The sequence below is a fragment of the Engraulis encrasicolus genome, chromosome 11 (assembly GCF_034702125.1).
Source record: "Engraulis encrasicolus isolate BLACKSEA-1 chromosome 11, IST_EnEncr_1.0, whole genome shotgun sequence".
Classification (NCBI taxonomy): Eukaryota; Metazoa; Chordata; class Actinopteri; order Clupeiformes; family Engraulidae; genus Engraulis; species Engraulis encrasicolus.
This window is the reverse complement of record NC_085867.1, coordinates 16,558,939-16,583,597: the sequence shown is the minus strand read 5'-3', so window position 1 is coordinate 16,583,597 and position 24,659 is coordinate 16,558,939. Positions and strand designations below refer to the sequence as shown.

Genomic DNA, 24,659 nt, shown 5'->3' with positions numbered 1-24,659 from the left:
GAGGGAACGATGGAAGAAGAGATGACAACACCACACACACAAACACACAAACACACACGCGCGCACACACACACACACACAAACACACACGCGCGCGCGCACACACACGTCTCACACACACAAACACACACGCACGCACACACACACACACACACACACACACACACACACACACACACACACACACACACGTCACACACACACACACACACACACACCCCTCCTCTCCTTTTCATCCTCCCCCTCCTTTCCTGTCCTTCTAATTGCTCATTCAAAGTGGCACATGCTCAATCAGAGATAATGGGAGCATGATGCGCGGCGCGTGGGAGGCCGGGTGACGCGAGGCGAGGCGAGGCGAGGCGAGGCGAGGGCTCCTGTTTTCGTGGAGCTCCGCTCGGTGTCTCCAGCATGCCATGGGTCACCCCCACTGGCATCTCCCCACACACACACTCACACATTTATACTCATATAAGCATGCGCAGCCGCATACAGTGAGTCCAATATGTATTTGATCCCTTGCTGATTTTGTTGGTTTGCCTACTAAAAAAGACATGATCAGTCAATAAATGTTATGATAATATGTATTCTGATATGGAGAGACAGAATATCAAAAAGAAAATCCAGAAATTAACTGAAGAGAATATATATTAATTTATTTCCATTTCATCGAGCAAAATAAGTATTTGATCCCCTGCCAACTGATTACAGTTCCGGGCCCACAGACCAGATGGGCACTTCCGATCAACTTGTCATCTGAATTAAAGACACCTGTACATACTAACATGCATAAAAGACACATTGAATCAGCAGAATCAGTCCATAGTATGAGTGAATCAGTCACAATCCAACCTCTACAGCATAGGAAAGACCAAAGAGTGGTCAAATGATATCAGGGACACGATTTTAGACCTGAACAAAGATTAAATGGACTGCAAAGCCACAAGAAAGAGACTGGGTATTAATGACCCAGCTGTTGACGCATTTCTTCCAAAATGTGAGGAATACAAAAAGACTATCCATCAGCCTGTCAGGGGTTCTATACAATATTTGACCTTTTGTAGGGATTTGATAATCATGAGAACAGAAAGAAATCACCCTAGAGCTGTACGGGATGAACTAGGCAATGATATCAAAGCTACTGGGACCAAAATCACTGATAAAACTACTGGTAGCACTTAATACCACAGAGGTTTAAAATCCTGTAGTGCACACATGGTACCTCTACTTCAGAAGGAACCTGCGCAGTCCCACTTGAGGTTTGCCAACAGACATCAGACTGGTTTAGGATATGATAAGGAGGTGCTGTAGTCAGATGAAACCAAAATCAAGCTGTTTGGCATTATCACAATTCAATGTGTTTTGAGAAAGAGTACTGCTGTCTATGACCCCAAGAACACCCTCCTCACCATCATGCATAAAAGTGGTATCATTATGGTTTGAGGGTGTTTGTCTGGCCAAGGCACAGGACAACTTCGCATCGTCAATGAATGGATGGAGGGAGACATGTAATGTGCAATCCTGAGTGCAAACGTCCTTCCCTCCACCACTACACTGAAGGGTGGGCCATTTTTGGATCTCCCAACATGACAATAATACACAACATACAGTCAATGCAACAAAGGAGTGGCTCAATAAGAAGCATATTAAAGTCGTGAAGTGGCCTAGACAGTCTCCAAATATTAACCCTATAGTAATTCTATGGAGAGAACTGAACCTCCCATTTGCCAAGCTACAGCCACAAACTATTAATGTTTTAGAGATAATATGCAAAGATAAATGGGCAAAAAATATTTTCTACTATATGTACAAACATTGTCATTAACTAAAAGAAGCATCTAACCTCAGTGCTAGACAACTAGGGCTTTGCCACAAAGCACTTTATCCTCTTTAGCTAGAGGGGTCAAATACTTATTGGCCTAAATTAAATACAAATAAATTAAAATATATTATTTTAAGTTATTTTCTGGAATTTCTTTTTGATATTCTGTCTCTCCATGTTTGAATACATATTATCATAAATTTATAGACTGATCATGTCTTTATTAGTGGGCAAACCGGCAAAATCAGCAAGGGATCAAATACATATTGGACTCACTGTACGCCTCCTCCCTCTCCCGCTGGAGTCATCAGCAGTGATGTGGCTGTGTGTGTGTGTGTACACTTGTGGGATGGAGAGAGAGAGATAGAGGAGTGTGTGTGTGTGTCTATGTGTGTGTGTGTGTGTGTGTGTGTGTGCGTGTGTACGTGTTAGGGATGGTACAAACCGCACCGAAAACCGAAACCGTACAATTCACACACCATACCGAACCGTGAAATGCAGTCCGTGGCAAACCGCAATTCATGTACTGCCCAGAAAAATATGTGAAACAGAGATTCTTGGACTATCTTATCCAGTCTCTCTGATTAACACATTAGCATATAGCATATACACAATTAAAATCACACCATTTTCACATTATTAGCCTTTACAAACCATATGTAGGATGAAGAGGGCATTTGGAACGCTCAGACAGCGCACATCAGCTGACGACAGCTGATTCAACTTGCGCATCATCACTTTATAATTGCAGTTATATACAGTAAATATGGTTTAATATTCCCAGTGCACCATTTATCATGAACTAAAAAAAAGAACCGTAGAGAACCGAAAACCGTGACCTTGATACCGTGATATGAACCGAACCGTGAATTTTGTGAACCGTTCCACCCCTAGTACGTGTGTGTGTGTGTATGTGTGTGTACACTTGTGGGATGGAGAGAGAGAGAGAGAGAGAGAGAGAGAGAGAGAGAGAGAGAGAAAGGAGTGTGTGTGTGTGTGTGTGTGTGTGTGTGTGTGTGTGTGTGTGTGTGTGTGTGTGTGTGTGTGTGTGTGTGTGTGTGTGTGTGTGTGTGTGTGTGTGTGTGTGTGTGTGTGTATGCCCGCACCACTAGCAGGCCAACATGGCACGTAGCACTTGATCTATTTGCGGAAGAAAAGAACATTTTTACATATTTGCTACTTTCTTGAAGGAGGGAATGCAACTTAATAATCCTTTTGATTCCCACTTTCGCCATGTGATGAAAATAAACGCCAAAACAATTGGGGAACTCTGGTATTTACACAGCTCTGGGTGGATCAGAGTGAACCAACAAACAAAGAAACAACAAAGAAACAACAAACACCCAGGTGCTTCATTAAAATGATTCTTAAACATTGCCTTTTGCACACGGCACCACTGGTGAGGCATGCAGCCATTGGGGGTCCGAGCATCTAAACATTTAAAATATCATATCACGTGGTAAAATAACAATCTACAGGGAAATTAATCCTGCGTTTTGTATATCTATACGGAGACGTTACTTCCACTCTATGCACACAGACAAACCTGCAAGGCCAATTAAGGTTCAGCGATTTAAAAAAAAAATGTTTGGTGTTCCATTTGTGCCGTTTAACAGTCCTTGTCTAATGAAGGATTTGCACACAGCCACAAAACGCAGTAGGAGATCAGGGGCACCACAATCACAAGACAGTTATTGAACAGTTGCCAAAAAAAGCAATTGCCTCCCAAATTCCCAAATTATGATGACAATTACCCAACAACACAGCACTGTACAGGACAGATCTTGTTTAACTGCCAAAAATAATTGTCTCCCAAATTCCCAAATAATGACGGCCGCCCAAAAAACATTTGAAGATATGAAAGATGGGGGAGAAATATTCTCCTTGGGAGTAAGAATCTGAATGGTTCTATTGGATCACTATTTATTGAACCATATCAACAATGCAACCCACACTACCCTCTGCAGTGCAATGGGCTTTTTTGTTACCTTACATCAGACACATCCAGTGCAATGCATTCAAAGTAGGTATAAGTTGTATCCCGTGGCTTAGACATAGGCATGTAAATACACAACATTGTTTGCTGCATGAAACCAGTAGTCATCTATATCTGCTTCACTTTAAAATTGAACTTGTGTGACGCCACTGCGAGAAAGGCCAATTAGTAGTCAAAACAACAATTGGAGTAAAACAATGCAACTTATAATCTATGTAGAACATTATGTAGTGAATGAGAGCACGTTTCAGACATAACATGTACCAGGGTGGCTGGAGGCGGTGATGGTAACATGGTGGCCGGCCATACAAATTGGTGGTAATGGAAATTGCAGGGTGTCTAATTGGACTCCACTGGTGTGAATCCATACAGGTTAATAGGTGAAATAGCCTGGTGTGGGCAGCAGGGGAAGTAGTACAGCTAAGAAATTGTGGACCCGCTAAAAGAAAATCGTTTGGGGTCCCCTACTGTATACACCGCAAGCACATCATAGTCTTCTGGGGGATATTAAGGACGAGTCCCTCTGAAGCCCAGCTTGTGAATGATCCGGTGTTCTGTCATGCATATCGGCGGCTTCATCGAGATGAGCTACCAATGTAGTACATTTCTAGCATAGCCTAAACCCAAACCCTCTCCCTAACCTTAACCCCTTGAGGAGCTATTAATTACAGTACATTGTAATGGCTCGGTAGCTGCTCGACCTCGACAAGTAGCTCACATTGACACGGCACAGGATCGACTGCCCTGTACTGCTGGCCCTGGTGGGAAGAGCTGGAAAGCCAACAGTCGTTAATTATACTCCACTGAAGTGTATCCAGCCAGGTAAGTACTACAATAGGCGTCCTTTGTGCATGTGTGTGCGAGTGCGTGCGTGTGTGTGTATGTGTCGTGCAGCAGTGCTGAAATGCCTCCCCTACACGGCTCCCCGTGTGGCTTGATTGCTGTATGATCAGCCGAGAGTGCAGCATCATTTCGCAGCCTGATGTCATAAAACGGCATGATATTTCACGCTAGTGTATCCCACGTGCTGGCCTGATGCAGTGTGTTGTTGTTGCATGTGAGGCAATGCTGTTAGAGCAATACACTTAACAACAACCGTGTAACATGGTGCTAGCCACCTTATTATCCACCAGTTACATGGGCTCCATGATGCTAGCATTGGAGCCCTCGTTGAATTTACAGTTGTGCAATGAGGTACAAAGACTTCACTTGCTTAGCAGAACTGGCAGACCGAAAATTCTGTCAGAGCACAAACTTATATGAAATGAGCAGGACTGGAGGTTGATAGGGCACCTGGTCAGAGTATACAATTACTCACTGCAATAAATTGAGATCAAAGAGCTGGTTAGATCGAGAGCAGCCTTTTTTGGCAATTATGTCAAACAAGTGACATTTTGAAGCAAACCAGGGAAAATGAACGCCCGTTTCTATAGAAAACAGTGTCAGTTTATGCCTATCCCACCAAATGCTACTTGTCCTTCTTCAAATATGTAGGCTACATTGAATTGAAGGTATCTGACATCACATGAAAAAGGCCCATTGGCACCTCTGAAAATGAGGTCTTTTGCCCATGCTTATTTAGCCTGATTATCATCGACTTTCAAATCTCTTCGAGACTTGGTCTGACCAAGAGCATAACAATTAACATTTCCCAAACGGCCTCCCTTGGTTAATGATTGTTTCCTTCCCAACAAAGTGGGAGGAGTTCCCGATTTTGCGGGAACTCAGAAAGTACTTGCATTGCTCTTGACCTGACTGGTAGCAACGCTGTAGCTGTTGCGTCACTAGGAGGGCACGGCCTGGCTAATGCTTACTTACTTTTTTTACGCCTACCGCCCAACTTTGGGCATTGGCCACGAACAAGTGCTCTCCAGTCATTGCGATCCTGGGCCATCTTTTCCAGTTGTCCCCATGTATAGCCAGACCTCTTTTTTGTCATGCCTGTAAGTTCATAGACGATCTTTTCTACATGGCTACATGAATCTTGTGGTGATCTTTGTAAGGTCCAGAGCATAAGTCAACACAATAGGGATACAGTAAGCTGTTCATTAGTCCTGGTTAATTAGCTATGACAGAAATACAGTGCCGTACTATCCCCAAAGGTATTAAACCTGTTTGTCGTGGCAGAATGTGGTAGTGGGCTGCTGTGGCTAATTAATTAATGAGTTACTGAATTGATTTATCAACCAGTGCCTTTGTTGCGCCATTAGCACATGGTGTAGTACTTCGATTGTGAGTGCAGGGCACACATGGTTTTGTGCTAACTTAAAGGGGTAGTATGAAAAAGGCCAATGATCAGTTAATGATTAAGTGAGCGCTGACTCTCCCGACAACTTTCGTGGCCCACTGAAATTCCCATAACTTCTGGCTGATGTACCTGAATCATCGTGGTGTGAAAAAGCATCTTCGCTTACCGAAGAGACATCGTTACATTCGTATCTACTGTTGGTATCCTGCGATGAAAAACATTGAAACCCGTAAGTTTGTAGGCCACATTAACAGTTAAGATTACTGTAACATAAACAGTGTGAACTCACACTGGAATTTTAAGATAGTTGAGGACGAAACACATCTGAAATGAACATCCTGTGGGCTAAATAAAGAATGGGTATTAGCTTGAAAGTGATTTTAACTCCACTTTAATTTGATTTTTTTCTTTTAAAACTTGCACCCAAAATCGTTCTTGTTTTGTAGTCTGCCTGAAAATTGAGCACATCTACCCATTTAAACGCTTCACTTAGCCATGAGTTTGTGGATGTGCTAAGCTTCACTGCCAGATTGATTGGCACGTAATGTGAGTGCTTAGGAAGGTCCCCCAGGCTTTATCCACTCTCGTTGCTGAATGGATCCTCTAGTCTACAGGTAGAGCAGGGCATAAGAACCATTTCGCCTCTCCTTCTTCCTCCTCCGTGTTGTGCTTTATTAAAGTCTGGTGTTCATGTGAGTGGTTGGAACAAATACATGGGCTCTAATTTTTTTGTTTTAACCTGAGTGCATGGAACTAGCTGCGCAAAACTCAAGCTTTGATTGTTGGAAACTGCTGTCGGTCAAAAAATGTACTCACGTGGTTAGCTGCCAGTGTCTTGCCCCTCCTCACAACATCGTGTTTACAAACACGGCAAACTCATGTATATGTACTGTAAGTGGGTTAATGACGTTTTAATTGTAGCATAGGCCTACGTTAGGGTGGTGCAACCACAGCTAATGCCTCTATAGTATGGATTACATTTTTGTTTTGTTTTTAGTGGATAATCTAAGAAGCATATTCATGGAAGTACATTAATTACCAATTGCTAATTAATTTACGGTAATTAGCTTTGGTTGTACCACTTGACATTGGAGCCCCCAAAAACGTCATTGACCCATATAATATGTGGGTTTGGCCTTTTGGTCTCTGATGCCATATCACACTTTGGCATACTGATTTGAAGTATATACCCATTTAGCCATAATATGAGGACGTCACAGCTGCCACAAACTGGATTTTGCCTTTGCTATAGGTACCCCAAGGGCAAGCCCAATTTACATTCATGCACGAAAGGGTATGGTGGATATTAATTGGCTGAAGCTAATCTTTTCTTCCTTGCCCCCCTGGTAGGTGCCCTACCCTGTGGGCACACTGCCAATGTGTGGTGTTGTAGGTGCACTAACCAGCTGTGGCGCATACTGTGTTTTTGAGGGAAGCATCAGTGCAGAACAAAGCAATGTCAGTATACTTGCTGAATAATTTACCATAGTAATGCCACAAATTAATCTTGGGGAAAGGGCAACAGTCATCTGCTGAATGCCTAATAAAAGTATTAATGTCTTGCCGTTGTCAAATACAGTTGCGAAACACAAGTGCTTCAGTTGAAGAGTAATAACTCAGTAGTTAATAAAAGTTATGTGTTCTTGTAATATGTCCTTTAAAGGCCACCACATGTTCCTGGTTAACACCCAACTATTTCACAAGTGAGATAAGACACGTTTGCATCCACACATCTGTTTGCCTGATCACAACGATATATGCTTGGCAACCAATTAACAAATACAGTATCTAACGTGACTTCCAAAGACAAAAAAACCCCACTGTGTTCTGCTTGAAGCAGTGAGTGAACAGCCTCACAGACATGTGGATTACGCACGCAATTCACGTCAGCTAGACGACGAGTGTCAATCAGGGCAGATTACTGATGGCATGGAGGAGGTCCCATGACAGTGCAGTCAGAGTTGCTGCCCAGTTACACAGCAAACAAATCTGTTCCCACGATGACTTGACACCATGTGACATGAATACGGAGCAGAAGTCACTCCCATAAACCATGTCATGGACACAAATTCTAACCATAATCCATTATAATTTCGCAGTGGCCATGTGCCTGCCCTACAAAGCAAAAAGGCAGTAACTGTGCAGAGCTCAAAACTAAGTCAGTTGACTTTGAAATGATACTGCAATCCGGTATATGTGTTTTTTGGGAGATTATTGACATGTGACAGTTTTGTTACTTTATATTACCACCTTTTTTGCAGATCAATCATTTTGTTTAACTTTAGAATTTTATATATATGACATTAAAGTCATAGTAACTAATTTTGAACAGCAATGCAGTTACTGCCTTTTTGCTTTGTAGGGCAGATGTGCCTGCTGCAGATTGCTGCAGGATGCACCATCATGAACAGGCCCATAGTCTGGGGGCTACCTATGCAATATCTCGTAGGAACTGTAAGAAACTGTATGAAATGTTCTAACAGCACTTTATGCATCAAACAAACATAGCAGCAGGTGGACACACACACACACACACGCACGCACGCACGCACGCGCACGCGCGCACACACACACACACACACACACACACACACACACACACACACACACACACACACACACACACACACACACACACACACACACACACACACACACACACACACACCTACCAACTTCCATAGTCATAGATGCTAGATAGAGCTAGATGCTCCTCTCTCCATGCTAATCCACATTTTACATCTCTCTCTCTCTCTCTCTCTCTCTCTCTCATTATCCTCTCTCTTTATTATTATTTTTCCCCTCCCGACATCCCTTCCTCTCCTTGCTTTTGTGTCAGTGTGGAATAACACATGGAGATTAATCGCTTCATCCAGACGAGGCCTCGGTGTAATGGCTGCAAATGGAATCTTTAGAGAACTTTGAATAAAAAACTGGGGGAGGAGGAGATCCTTCCAGCCTGCTTTAATGCATTTTAATTGGAATCCTAAATGGATTTCCTCCATTGCTCTTCTTGCTCTGCTTTGTCGTCTTTTCATTTTACACATGCCAATCTTCGATACAGGTCGTTTTTTTTGTTCTAGACAAAGACAGGTTCATTCTTGGAATGATAATCTAGGTGCTTTGTTAGACATAAAAATATATAATCTCTCCCTCTCCGGGTTTCTACACATTTGGGAGGATGTGTCACCTGTTCCTGCAATTGATATCTTAACATATGATCAAAACAGCCTTGCCGTAGTTTTTTAAGGATTTAGGAAAGTGTTAAGCTTCACTGTTTACTCTTCTGAAGTAGGCTATGCCTACTCACTTATGTTGTGAAAGATTTTTTTTTATATGCCACTGGTGGCTGCAGTAGCTAATCTGTTATCAATTTGTAATTGATGATCATTTGTTTATACACATTTACATACACATTCATAAACAGCATACATGGGCATGGACTACTAGCAGGACTAAGCTTGAAGCACTGTCGTGGTTCTTAATTGCTTAGTATTTTATTATAACAGCCTTGCCTCCATTTTGTAACAATTGACGAAAGTGCTTACTTAACCCCTTCTACCCTTAAAGGGGTATGCCACTATTTTGGGGCTTAATACAGTTAAAACCGTTGGCCAGGGTTTATAAAGGTGGTAAAGTGTCTTATTTTTCATGTAAGCCGTTGTCTTGCTTTAAGACAAGTTAAAAGAGGGAGCATGTCGCTAAGCTAATGAAAGTCAATGGATCCGTGTAGCTTGCTACATGGTACACGGATCCATTGCCTTTCACTAGTTTTGCAACATACTCCCTCTTTTAACTTTTAACGGCTTACGTGAAAAATAAGACACTTTACCACCTTTATAAACCCCAGCCAACGATTTCAACTGTATTAAGCCCCAAAATAGTGGCATACCCCTTTAAGTAGTATTCAGATTTGTGTTGTTAAGTAATTGCTTATCTGAATTCTCTGCAATAGCTTACCTGTTGTAATTTTTACCTGTAATTTTTTGTCTATACACATTTACATGTAGGCCTAGTACATGTCTGTTTGTACACTGCATGGGCATCTGTGTTGTATGCTGTATTTGCAGTGTGCTGTCTTTTTCTATAGCATCTCTCTCACACACACACACACACACACACACACACACACACACACACACACACACACACACACACACACACACACACACACACACACACACACACACACACACACAATGGTGTCTGTGAACAGATCCATTCTCTGTTCTTTCCTCCAAGTCAGGGAGAAGCCATACCAGGAAGTGATTGATATATCTGATGTATTTGCACGCTGATAGAGCTGGGAGAGGCCCTTGATCGCCACACACCTTATTGAATCTGCATAAGAAATCAGGGAAGTAATATCTCCTCAACCCGTCCGCCAAACACATACAGATGAAGACAAATGTAAGAGAAGGGTAGACAGAGACAGAAGTTTTCAATATCGAGCTAACTTTTCCATTTCGGATGGTAGCCTACTTACTGTGGTGGTTGCAGCATTTCCAATAATAACGGAAAAATGAATGTTGCTGTTTTGTCTGACCTTTTTTATCTTTTCAGTTATTGCAAAGTCGTGTCTTGAAACAATATATTATTTAATTAAATACCAAACCCATCCTTTCGGACCACTCATCAAAGCCTCTGACTGCCACAATATATCAGGTTCAAACTAGTATTTTTTCCCCGTTTTAGAAAATATACAGTACATTCCTTGACACTGAATGGAGGATACCGTTGCATATAAGCAAAAAGGTCGATTGAGTTTGAAATGTCCAAGTTTTTTGTCAGACAGAGGTGGCGACCCTAGTTCAAACCCTAACGACAATTCAAAATTTGAATTTAAACTGTTCCCAAGCATAGAAGCCACATTTCAAGTTGGCTTCTTGTCATCATGGCGTCTATGGAAATCACTGATTGTGGGCCTAGGAAATGCAAGCAAGTGCAGCTGAGCAAGCTTTTTTCCTCGTTTCCAGTTAGCCTTCACTCGCGCTTGATTGTTGACGTCCGTCCGCATTATTCTTCCCCCCAGAACCAAACTACCCCAATTGTCAGTTCCCCCTTTCGTCGCCCAACCACGAGAAACGAGGCTATTAGTAAAGTCACCACGAGGCTTAAAGTTGGTTTTTTTTCAGTTTTTCTCTTAAAGACTTCACGAAAGGCCCGAGTTACTGTTGGCTTGTAGCATATAGGAAAAACAAAACGTGTGCGTTGTGTGAGACATGCTTCTCTTTCTTCTTCCTCTCTATTTGTGTCTGTGTCTCTGTGTGTGTGTGTGTGTGTGTGTGTGTGTGTGTGTGTGTGCGTGTGCGTGATGAAGATGCAGATATTGGAGGTGATATAGCGATCACTGTCGTAGGTGTTTTCGTCTTTCAATATATGTTTATTTCAATGGTACCACACAAATTCTGAGAAAAGCAAACGGCAGTCTGGGGGCTACTTGAGTGTTTTGAGTTCTTAATATTTGTGGGACTCCACTCCTAATCACCCTCTGGCTCAGTCGGAAATAATAAGTGAAATCAATAACAGGCAATGATGCTGTGTTTATCAGGTAGACCCCAAATGTGATTATCCAGACCACTAACTCTCGCATTTTACACAGCTGTGATTAAATGCGGGCATTCTTTCAGACCATGTCTTCCTCTTCAAAGTCCTTTCATGCGTCTATATGTGCGAAGTGCGAACGACCTCAGTCAGCACACTAAATCAGAAAATGCTGCTGTTTTACATGCACAGGCAAATACCATCATGTGCTACTTTCAACTTGCCCGTTGTTGTTTAGATGTGACAAAAAGTAGTTCTGCATGGATGCAATTTTCACAGTTCAGCAGATGTGTGAAACTATATTACAAAATAGAGCTATTAGCGAGGGGACTAGTGATGTGACCACATCCCTGTTGAAAACACCTCACCGGTTAACATCATGCTCAAAGAATTGCACAAAGGGAACTGACTGGTGTCTTTGTTAGGCTATCTCTCAACAGTCATCTTTGAAAGTGACACTCTTAGACCATATATCCTAGTTAGAGATTTGTAGATGTGTGGAGATACTTTTTTTTGGTATTCCAGTCATTGTAATTCCAGTGGTCACTGATGCTAGGCTAGCACAATAAACAGCTTTTTCCTAATGTCAAAAATCCTGGAGTGTCACTTTAATGGTGAACTTCTCCCTGGGTGCATTCAGGCCGACTGAGAACCGTGCCAGTGTCCATTCCCGTACCTAATCGCGAACCGGCCGTTGTGTTCACGCCACAGATTTTAGCATTCGCGAACCGGAAAGTTGGTTCGCAATGCAAACTGCAAAATAATAGGTTTTTCTCTACGAGCCTTGATGACAATGTGGCCGTCAGCAGGTTCATCCGGGTAACACAGACACATGCGGAAAAAGTTCAGAGCACGGTATGAATATGGGCGGTTCACAGATAAGCACTTAAGTGCCGAACGGAACTGGCACCGACTCCGTTCTGGTCGGCCTGAAAACACTATCAGTAATCCAGGTTCAACACACATTTTTTCTGTGCCCTGTTTCTCTAGAATGCATTTTGCATATTGTCTCACACCTGCCTAGAACTGGATAGTTCAGGTGTATGATCCACTGTTCATAGTCATGATACTTCCAGTTTATTTGCATCTTTTATTTTCACTATCTATCCTTCATTTGCAAACACAAATATGCAATGACACTATTTTCCATCTAGGCTAATTTCCCTTTTTGGACATGGTTGTCAGATGCCATTAGGGTTTGTTCATGCAAAGAGGCATTTTGGTAAAGAGATGATACAGCCTAGGGTTGCCTCCTGTCTGGCAAAAAACGGGACATTTCAACATCCATTCGCCCCCTTTTTCTTGTAAACAACGGTGCTTTTTTCTGCTTAGACAAAGACAAAGATGCTTTCAGTCTTCACAACTCCTGGAAGGAATCTTCAGATTTTTGCTTTTTCAGACCATGAAGGTGCAGTTTCTGTGTAAACGAAAGACATTTCGGATAAAATATTTTGTCGTTTTCACTCGCAATCGTCCTTGTGTATAAACAACATCTTCATCAAGTCTGAGGGGCATGGAATCTAAGGAATTCAAGAGCACGGATTAACGGGATTAAAAATATAAAATACTATTTCGTCTCATCCCTGCTCAGAACATTAAAAAACCTGTAGGGTACACGATCCCAAAATGCCAATATAGGCCTACTTCAAGTGCATTCTGGCCCCTGTCTACAAACTATGACAAAGCTTGCTTACGTACAAAACAAGCTATGTATACTGTATAACTTCTCATGCAAAAGTTCATGTAGGCCTACTAAGACTGAGTTAACATGAAAATTGCATTTGAACAGAAGTTCATGTGAAATCGGATGAATCACGACAAAGATAGAAAACCTGTTCATGCATTGATTGATACATACAGTAGGCCTACTAGCCTGGGAAGTCCCATGCTGCTTTGCACGAGACAGCATGGAATCTACTCTCAGCCAGGCTTGTACGAAATTCCGAATGGAAAGAATTTCAATTCAAAATAATGTCATAAAACGAACACTAGGTGGTGCCATTACCTTGAATTTCTTTGAATTTAATCTACACCACCCATAGAAAGTACATAGAACACCACCACCTAGTGTTCGTATTATGGCATTACTTTGAATTGAAATTCTTTCCATTCGGAATTTCGTACAAGCCTGCTCTCAGCAAGGGTTCCAGAGCATGGTCTCTGTCTCTCTCCATATTAGGCCGGCTTTAGCCTGGCCGCGCCAAAAACCCCTACAGCAAAGCTGTGCCCCCGGGAGCAAATTAATTTTACGGCCACTAGGGGCGTCTAGATTTCTAGGCTAGGCCGGCTGCACACCGGCTCCGACAAAGTCCGGCGCACTTTTGCTTCTGACAGAATTCGGACCCCCAAACCCAATTTCACACGAACATTGCATTGATAGTCAATGGGCGGCGCCGACAAAATAGAACTTGTCTCTAATTGCTATCCGACATCGGCGAATGTCCGCGGACATCGGCGCCAGTGGTTCTATTGAAAACAATGGAATCGAATTTTAGCTGAGCAGTGCTCAGCACTTTGTCGGAGCCGGTGTGCGGAAGCCCTTAGACAGCCGGGAAGGCGTGGAAAAGCGAGCGGCCAATAAACAGCTGTCGTAAACCACACACCCCCTACGGGATTTACAGTAGGCACGTCTCCAGACATTATCTCACTTGTGATTAGGTTTGGTGATAGCCACCAGGCAATAGGCCTACTAATTTTTTGTGCATATGTATCTTTTCAGATTTTCACATAGGAAATCCAGTCTTATTGAGCCTATATCCCCTGATAGCTGCCAAAAGGAAGTGCACTAACATAATCTCTTATTAATATTACTAAAAATGTTGCCTCGTCACGACCGATACCATGAATAAAGCATTTGTAAACATGCCATTAGTACCAAATCATCCACAGACTCAATCTCCGACTTCGAGATCTCAATCTTTATTTCAAGCATCATACATGATGGATACATCAACATCAATTTTGATAGTTTTGATTTTCACTGAAACATCACTGTAGTTACAGAGAAACGTGATTTTTGAATCAAAACAGCATGTTTCAGTGGCAATACAACAGTTGGTTGTTGAATGTTTATATAATTTGGGAATTTGCAAATGAAACGTCAAGAACGCACCCATTAAGGAAGGTACTCACTTAAAACATGCCTGCAGGTTAAAGAGCTAAGTGATTTACTAAATCATGTAAAACAGGGCCAGTAATAATTTATTTTGTACAGTTTAAACAAAACGCTCTCTCCAGTAATTTCGTATTTTATTCCACCCTTAATGTATCATTTAAATGTCACGCATCAGTGATTTGATTGAACTTGACATCGCACTGTTAATAGGCCTACACTACATTTGGATAATGGTCTCCATTGTGATAGCTGTGGCCATTAGAAATTCAGCTTTTATCCTTAAAAAAATACACCTCCACAGTGCAATGACTCAAACTCGTGGGGAAAAGGGGTTTGTCTGTCACATCAGCACAATGAGCACAATCAAATGCTTCAGTTCCTTGTTCATTTCCTGCCTTGCAAAGTCAGACCGCACAAGTCAAGAAGGAATGAAAAGAACATGCAGGTATTAAAACCAAACAGCAGCTGAAAGCTAATCCAACAAGAGAACATACATGTATAAGGAAAGGAAAAAGTCTCTAGGTAATGAACACAAGCTTGCAGTTTTTTTCTGATCAGCTTTGCAAGCAATGTTTGTATTTTACTGCGCCGAGAAAAGTAGAAAGGCTGCATGATGTCGAATAATCATGAATCTACAATGAGCATAGTATTACATGCCATGGTAGAAATAAATAACTAGTCCGAAAAAGCTTCCTCAGTGAAGTTCATGTCGTTATACACATGTCGTAGTACAACTGCTGTATAGTCCAAGCCATGTTCAAACTCAGAAGGGAGGCATCAGTCGTTAAAACAACCACCTTGTAAACCTCCCGTGTTTAATCACACAGACAGTGCCTCTCAAAGTGGCCTTTTAGTCCAGTGAGCCACTCACTGAAACATCCTCGGGGAAGGGAGGGGGGAAGGGGGGGTCAGAGAGAAAACACATTTTGTTAAATACTTCAAAGACGCAGGGCTCTTGAGAATTCTCCATGCTCATTACCGCATTATCCTAAAAGTAGCAACACAAATGAATGTCATGCAGGAAAGTCTACTTTGAAAATCCATTAGAGAGTTTTGCCTTTTGTGTGTTGTGTTGAATAGGAGAAAGAAAATCACTTGTTGCATTCAAACAGAGAGGACATTCAATACAATATTACAGTGAACACTGTACAAGTCAGATATTTACATTGTTTTTTTTTACATTGAGTTTTTCATGTCTTTGCAAAGTATCTTCTTGAAGGCCTTACGAAAATCTTTGTTGAATATAGTATAAATGAGAGGATTAAGGGAACTGTTACAGTACCCGATCCAGAAAAAGAAATTAAACAGGGGCTCTGGCAAGGTACATGTTTTGGGGCAAATGGCTTTTAGGCTGTAAGAGAAGAAGAATGGGAACCAGCAAACGACAAACACACCAATCACCACGGCCAGCACGAAGGTGAAACGCTTCTCCCTGTTCACCAACGCCTTGCGCCGTGCCGTGTTGGGAGTCCCCGACGTTTTGACCGCCACTTTGGCTAGCTGTGTCCCTTTGGAGGTGACCACGAGGCCTCTGCACTTCTGTGCCAGAGCTCGGGGACCAGAACATCCTGCGGGCGTGCCGTTGGTCCCGTGATTCTCTGGTGTGTCATTGTCAGACTCGGGGCTGGAGCTGTCGTCATTGTAAGCCTCGGCTTGCTTCTTTCCACCCCTCTGCTGTTTAGGTTTAGAGAGGACCTCTGGCTGCTGTTGCGGTGCGTTAGAGGAGGTGGCATAAGAGGATAGTGGGGGGGCATGGTCATTCAGGGGAGGCATGGGCTGCTGTGTCACCTGGCTGGTGGTGGCTGCCCTTGGGCCTGTGGCCGAGGCATCACCCTGGGCTGGGCACTGCGAGGAGGAGGGTCCGATGTCAAGGGTCGGGGGTCGAGACACGGCCCCGTCCGTCTCTCCGCCTCCCTCTTCCTTGGTGGAGTACTCTGGGGGGTCCAAACCCACCGCCCCGTTGTGCTGCCCTTCTCCTCCTCCACCCACAAACCCACTCCCAGCATTGACCCCGCGCTGTGGTGAGGCGGTGGTGCTGCTGCTGCCGACGTCCCGCCTGGGCTCGCCCGGCGGGCAGCGGGTATGCCGCTTGGCAATCTGGTAGATGCGCACGTACACCAGGATCATGATGAGGCAGGGCGCGAAGAAGGAGCCGATGGTGGAGTAGAGGATGTACCAGCGGTCGCTGTTCAGCTTGCACTGGGGGCTGCCGGGCTCGTCCTCCTCCTGGTTCTTCTCGATGGAGAGCAGCGGTGGGAAGGAGATGACGGCGGCGATCAGCCACACCACCACGATGGCCGCCTTGACGCGGGCCGCCGTCCTGCGCGCCGTGTAGGCCACGGGCCGCGACACGGACAGGTAGCGGTCCAGGCTGATGGCGCATAGGTGCGCGATGGACGAGGTGCAGAAGAAGACGTCCAGCGCCAGGTAGATCTCGCACCACACCGTGCGGAAGTACCAGTAGCCCATCAGCTCGTTGGCCAATGAGAAAGGGATGATGAGGGTGGCCACCAAGATGTCCGCCGCCGCCAAGGAGACCAGGAAGAGATTCTGGGGGCCGCGCAGGGAGCGGCTGGTCAGCACGGCGATGATGACCAGGATGTTGCCAAATATGGTGAAGAGCATCATGGCGGTGATGCCGATGGCCATGGTTGCCGTGGCCACGGGAGAGTAAGGAGGAGATCTGTGATCACTTTGGTTCATCACCAGCACAGACAGGCTGCTGTTAGGGTCCCCTCCAGTTGCTCCCATGGTCAAATCCATTGCTGAGGTCAACTTTTTTTTTTTTAATCCTAGACAGTGTTGTTTGTGTTAGTCGTTGTTATGATGTGCTAACTCAGTCCTTTTCGGAAAATTACATATTTGCTGATCAAAAACGGCAGACAGAAACCATGCGAGACAAAAGTGGACATTCTCCACCTATGATAGCCTATGCCACAAATTCAAGAGTTGCGCTGAAATAAATACATCTTCCACTAATAGTTGCCGCCGCTGCCACGGACATTTGAGTAGTTCACTTTTATATCAGTCATTTACAAGTCAACACGCTAAATGATTTCGAATTAAATAATCAACATCAGCATTGACACTTGACAGAGTATATTAGAGGTGAATTTAAAGTGCAAGTCTGGCAAAAGAGAAATGGGTTGCGCTCGCCCTGTACTGTGACTGTTCTCTGAAGTTGGAATCCTTAGTAGGAGTACTTTCGAACTCACAGATCCATTCCGTGCACTCCCGGGTGTTACATTGTATATCATATCCCTTTGGACTTGTAATAGTCCACATCAGCGGAACAGAAGTTTTATCCCATGTCAAATTAAAATCTTGACTGTTGTCATTCTTCTTCTTCCGTGGAATTAGACCGAGAGTCATTTGTGGTCAAGTGCGCTCGGTGGTCCCATGTTAGAGCGATATTCACAAAAGATAAGGTAACGAATGAGCCTCTATAGTCCATACACCTCTCGCTTGAAGTCGGGCAGAAAGACTGGCTAGAGTTGATAGAAGCAAATCGATGCCTTGTGATGTCAGCCGCAGCATCACCGGACCAAACCCCATCCAATTGCGCACGGCGCACAAGCGCGCACATTTCATTCCATGACAGTTGTTTCAGTCCCACAATATTTTCACTACCGAAGTAGTTCCTCTAACAGATTTAAGAAATTAGATTTTGACTTCCAAACATAACATTCACACAAACAAACTCCTTTGTGTGCATTCCCCAATCCTGCCATCGGATCTGCACCAAGAGAAAATTAGGCTATGTAAAGTTCAAGTTTAACTGTACGCAACGCATACCAAATGTAGCAATTGTCAAGGGAAAACCATGTAACTTTGTTTGTTTACAAAACTTTTTAAAGCCTCTCTGAACGACCATCAAAAGTCTCATTGCGCGCATCTCATTGATCTCAGAACGGCTAGCCTGAAGCTGCGGTTGATTGTCGACCTCGAGTGGACAAACCTTGTAGTAGCAGTTGCTCACTTTTTACCCTGTACACTCTGGTTCTTTAGATTTAATAAGTTGATTTGCACGACTATGTCAGAATGGCACACCCTCGCTCAACTAATGTGAAAGCCCTTTTCCACCATTTGCACAGTTGATTAGGCTTATTTTGATATTTGTTTAAAGAAAGAAAGAAAAAGAAACGAAAAAAATGCATGTCCAGCAAAATAGTGTGTATCTTGAATGTTTTCCATGACTTTACAATGAAATATTGTCTTTATGCAAGTTCCGCAGCCAGTGCAACTGAAAGGGCAAAGTCAAGCCTGGGTGCCACATCCAGCCCACTGAGCCATTTTCTCTGGCTCACCAGTTTTACAAGAAAAACAACTTTTAAAATCCAATATGAATGAATGAATATACCTTTATTGCCCCAGGGGGGATTTGTTTTGCATTTTGGGAACACTTGGACACACAGACAATTACACATTATACAAGGAGAAGACTAAAAAAACAAGCAGAATCATACAAAGTAGATTGAAATAATTTTGGGATGGATCATCTAATATTTTAAACGTCAAGCTGGTAGTGTACTCGTAAGGAATTTGCCAGATACTTCTAACTTCTGTTCCAGCTATTTTATTTTAGAACCTAAGTGTGTGATTTGAGATTAACCAAGGCTGCTACTCTACAAATACAATGTTCATAAATGAAATAGTCAAAAAGTAGGAGAAATAACGTTTACTCAAGTATTGTAATTGAGTAGCTTTTATGAGTACTTTGCATTTTTAAGTAGTTTTTAAAAGTAATACTTTTACTTGAGTGCATTTTGGGCCCACCCAGCACTAGATCTAAAACACAATGTGAACTAAATAATGCCCTCTAATGGTACAACGATGCAGTGGGAGTAATTATCCTTCTTGCATTACATTAACAGACTTACATTACAGGTACTGATTACAGTCCCCAATGAAGGGCGCCTTGCTCAAGGTCACTTCAGCCATAGGTGAAGGGACTGGTATGGATGGAATTCAAACTTGCAAGGCTCTCCCTAACCATTAGGCCAAGGCTGCCCCCCTTCTACGATTGTGTTCAGATGAAATTGTTGAATTTCACAGATAATACTTAAGGTAACCCTGTCTACTTCCTGCGAAGATTAAAATCCTTTAGTGCTAGAGCCCCAATATTTTTTTTACAGTGGTGATCCAGAGTATTATAGTTTCCTGCAGCACAGCTTGGTAGGCCCTATAGCAGCCTCTCTGCTGATAAAGCTAAACTTCAACTCCAAATCAAAATCTGCTCTAAAATCATTGGTACTACCATAGTACACCTATTCCAGGAAGCTCAAAACCAGAGTATGTTCAGACTGGCTAGGTCCTTCTTTCATATGTGAATGTGAGCTACTGTGCTCCCATGCTTCAGGTTTTGTTCTTGTCTAAAGGTGCTTCATGCACGGCACATGTGGAATAGTCTTGTTGATCGGTATTTCTCAAAGTGAAGTGTCCTAGCCTTGCTAGGACGAGTAATGCCCATTTTTTCAAAGGTGTATCCAATTATTAATTATACATAGAACTAGTTATTGGACACTCTCTGTGAAATTGGCGAATAATGTTAGTTAGCAAGGCAAGGACACTTCACTTTGAGAATTGCCTGATGTTATATGGCCTGTCTGAAACAAGTCTTGCTCAGGGATGCAAAATGAATTTTCAGTGAATTTCAATTTTTCTGTGAAAACTGACAATTCCTATGGTACCGTATTGACTTGAATGAGCAATTCCTTTTCTTTTTTCTTTTATTTAATTTTTTGTCTTTTTTTCTCGACTTTACTGATGACAGGAGGACAGTATGAAAGATGGACAGGAAGCGAATGGGGAGATACACGGGGAGGGTCGGCAAATGACCCGGGCCGGGAATCGAACCCGGGTCGGCCGCATGGTAGACGAGTGCCCTATCTGTTGGCCACGGCAGGGCCGAGATTGTGCAATTCCAATCACTCCTTAGTCCTTCATAGCCACACCACCCAAAACAGATTCAAATACATGTAAACACTCAATGTAAATTATTAATCATCACAATTGTACAGTTTATTAATCCTTTGCGCATCAAGTTCACTGAGATGTGACCTCTGCCCCAGTACAACATCTGTGTCATTTATAGCAACAACCGTAGGCTCGCCCTTGGAAAAGTGGAAACTGAAAGAAAGAAAGAAAGAAAGAAAGAAAGAAAGAAAGAAAGAAAGAAAGAAAGAAAGAAAGAAAGAAGTGTTAGTCAACCTTCATACTCATGTGACCCAAGTTATACATCTGTCCAAGGTAACCTACAGAAAATGTTAAACCTGATGATACAGATACCCTACAGGGAGCATTTAGTAGAATATGGCCATGATCAGCTAAACTATTCAAACATGGAAGATGACGAACAGTTTGGGACTATTGGTAAGGTAGAGACAGCTCATGAGAAGTTTCGTCAGGACTCCACGTGACATAATGTCCCACGCTGCAAACCTATAGCAGCCATTCCCCTTTAGGAGAATTTTGTTTTTCAAAGATGTTGTGTTACAGCCACCTACAGGACAATATTACCGGTTGATGGCAGCATTATAACTATATAGAGTGTTTATATCGATGGTTCACATTTGCTAAATAAGCAACTCACTTCCCATAATGCAAGATAGAGCCCAGGTCATAGGGTACACCCAGAGTGTTCCCCTCGAGCTTCCTGAAATTCCGTTCCTTCCCTGAAAAAAGGATGTTCACACATTTCAGTCGTGTTAACCATTGAAATCACACGTGAACACTATACAGTAGGCTACATTTAGTTGGAACACAGCTCTGAATGATGACATTACATTACATTAGCAAGACGATTTATAACCAAAGCAACTTTCAAATGAGGACATAATCATAGCCAACATCACTAGCAGATACAAAGTGCACAGGAGATGTACATAACAACACATGGAAATGCAAAGAAGGTTTAGTAGTTGTTGTTTTTTTTGTAAAGTAGAGTGCACACACACACACACACACACACACACACACACACACACACACACACACACACACACACACACACACACACACACACACACACACACACACACACACAGAGAGAGTCTGGCCTGGGGCTAGGGCAGTTCAGACATTGTGCATTTCCATCCCTATTATGCAAAAGACACAGGAGGTCTGCTGTGCTCCAACTGTCGTCTAATTCAGAACATACTGTAGCTTCTGAGATGCCCATATAAATAAAGCCCACGGAGACAGACATATTTCAGAACTATGTAGTTCATTCTGCAATAACTGTTGATTAAAAATAAGCCGCACTGCATGCATTTTTCCATTGATGTTAAAATACTATTTACTTGGGGAGACAAATTCTCCTTCCACACTCTGTTATATCAGTCCCAGAGAGTTGTAAAGAAGGCACACAAAAAGGAAATACTCCACCTTACCTTCAATTATGTTTTCATAATGGATTTTGATGTACTTGTCCCGGTCCATGCGTGAATGCTCGTGATGGAAGCCCAGGGCGTGCAGCAGTTCGTGGGCAATGTTGCCCACGGTACACCCATCACCAACATAGAGTTCTTGCAGCCCACCGATCATGCCAACATAAGAAGCACACCTGGACACAAAGTCACAAAGTCAATGGGACGTGCCTTTGAAATCACAAGCATGGCATTTTAATATTAGGGGTCCATTCCGTTACCCACACTCACGTCCTGGACTTGTGCTTGTTGCCTCTTGCTTCACTGACTGACCACAACCGTGGAGAAAATCAAAATGTCCTCACCGTCAGCCTAGGCACAACAACTTTTGGGGATTTTTTTCCATTCAACATCCCGATTACAAATAAGAAAATGGAGAGGCCACACGAAAGCAAAAGGCGAGGACAGGAGGTGAGATGACGAGATGGACCCTGTTGACTCACCCTCTCTCACGGGTCTGAAATTCAATGTAATTATGCTCATGTTCCCTTTTGTGGAAGTCGACACAGGTTTTGTTCTCGATCATACTCATTGCCTCTTCAATCTCTTCAACCTTGGCATCTGGAAAAGACGCAAACACCATAACTTGAGGAAAATCAGGGGAGGGGACTGAAAAATAGAATGGACAAAAAGTTCCCAACTGACCTACTTTTGGGTCGGTCACATAGGGCACGGACACCTTTCCATTCACAGTTGGCCATGTAGTGTCGACAGAGAGTCTATAATGCTGGATAATACAGAACGATATATGAAGTTCAGAACGATATATGTTAACGGTGAGCAGGGTTAGGATGAATAAAATGTGCAAGTCCCCTGTTAATTTGCCGGTTCAAGTTCTAATTGATACAAGTCCAGGGCTTTGTAATTCTTTTTACATTTATGCCATGCCATTACAATGTTTCAATTGTGAGGTCTTCAGAGTCAACCAATTAGGGCCTTGGTCATGACAAACAGCTAGGGTTTGATTCAGGTCAAACACCCCCCCCCCCCCCCCTTTGCTGCTTAGCTGTCCTGTCATGATTTTGTAAAAAAAAACTTAAGTTCAAGTAAAACTTATAATACATGTACAGAACATTCACCTGGATAAGAATGTCACCCTCTTCGATATCATCCTCATAGGCTTCTATTAGACCTGAGGGAGCAGGATAGTCCTTGTGGTCAGACATCCTCTTCAACATGTCGCAGTGGCAAAATGTTCTTGGAAACCACAACTGTGAACTATAATGGCGTAGTCATCACTTACCATTTACGACCTCTGGGCTGACCTTTGACAAATCTAACCTCTTTGACCCATTGGCATGAAACGTTGAACCATCGCCACCTGGGGTCATAAGAAATCAATTAAAGCAAGACAGGTACACACAACAGGATGGATGTTCGGAAATTACACCCAAATTTTTTTTTTGAAGTTTTTGTTGGTATTTCAAGTCACAAATTAGTAGGCTATAGCCAATTCAGTGCAGGCCTAGGTCTATTCATCTAGTTTCAGTCTGTTCATCTATTAATTTATGCTTATGAGAAGGTCATTATTTAGCCCAGTGGTTTTCAAAGTGGGGGCCGGGGACCCCTGGGGGGCCGCGGCACGATGGCAGGAAAAATATAGCACAGCAAAAAATAAATAATTGAATAAACTGAATAACATAAAACAAAACAAAGCAGAAATAAGCTAAACAATATTCCTATTCACATTCCTATTGATATTATTTCATATCCCAGTGGGACACTGCCTCACAGGCCCTCAAAGGCAGGGGGTCCATAGAAAAAATATTGTGGTGCGACCCATGTAAGGGGGGCCTTGACTAGAATGCACCGGTAGCCTATATGGGAGGCCTTGTCATGGTAAAGTTTGGGAACCTATGATTTAGCCTAGGCCTACTGTTGCGCACAAATTAATCAACACAAACCTGTAATCCTGTACTGAACTAAACTAAATCACATCCTGAACTAAATCATTCCACACTTTTAGGCTAGGAACAGAGAGGCCCCTAATCCCATAATTTAGTTCATACCTGTTCTGGAATGTAATCTGGCGGTGTCCTTCGCAGCATGACTGCTGAATGCTGCCTTTACTGGGGCACATTCCACTGCAGAAAATGTTGACAACAGTTTGACCACAGGCAGCCCCAAACCAAAAGGTGTTAATTAGAATAGTAATTAAGTCTATTGTCGTGTGAAAAACGTACCCTTGTTGTCATTTACAGCGATGAACACCGAAGAAAAGGCCACAAAGGTTAGACATAGAGCGCGCGACAAAAACATGGCACAATGCATGGCTCGGATTTCGGTGAACCCTCATTTATTTAATGAGGATCACCTGGGCTTTATGTGTAGGCTATGCCTGTGTGATATATTCGAAAATAATGCGAACGAAACTAAAATATGGAATACATTCTAGACAATGCGATGATGTCAGGTATTTAAAAAACATTTCTTATTTGTCATGCTATTATTATTTATCGTAGGTCTACATTAAAAAAGAATACCACACATCGACAGAGTTTGTGGCCGGA

General features: G+C 42.9%; 2 protein-coding genes across 3 annotated transcripts; both read right to left on the bottom strand.

Moving 5' to 3' along the window:
* Positions 1-15,898: 15,898 nt before the first annotated feature.
* Positions 15,899-17,473, bottom strand: LOC134458690 (alpha-2B adrenergic receptor). Its single transcript, XM_063211119.1, has 2 exons — positions 16,720-17,473; positions 15,899-16,656 (listed from the first exon to the last, which is right to left on the bottom strand). The coding sequence occupies exons 1-2, from the start codon at positions 17,471-17,473 to the stop codon at positions 15,899-15,901; spliced, it is 1,512 nt and encodes a 503-aa protein (XP_063067189.1).
* Positions 17,474-20,714: 3,241 nt separating this feature from the next.
* LOC134457983 (astacin-like metalloendopeptidase) lies at positions 20,715-24,642 on the bottom strand. Of its 2 annotated transcripts, none has more exons than XR_010036518.1 (9): positions 24,333-24,642; positions 24,159-24,233; positions 23,393-23,470; positions 23,229-23,281; positions 22,799-22,876; positions 22,593-22,710; positions 22,114-22,286; positions 21,315-21,396; positions 20,715-20,851 (listed from the first exon to the last, which is right to left on the bottom strand). XR_010036518.1 is itself a non-coding variant. In XM_063210040.1 (9 exons), exons 1-9 carry the CDS (start codon positions 24,418-24,420, stop codon positions 20,722-20,724), a joined length of 879 nt encoding a protein of 292 aa, XP_063066110.1. In that variant the 5' UTR covers positions 24,421-24,642; the 3' UTR covers positions 20,715-20,721. The 2 variants fall into 2 exon arrangements, 1 of the variants encoding a protein (XP_063066110.1); XM_063210040.1 differs by having other exon boundaries at positions 22,795-22,876.
* Positions 24,643-24,659: the final 17 nt, after the last annotated feature.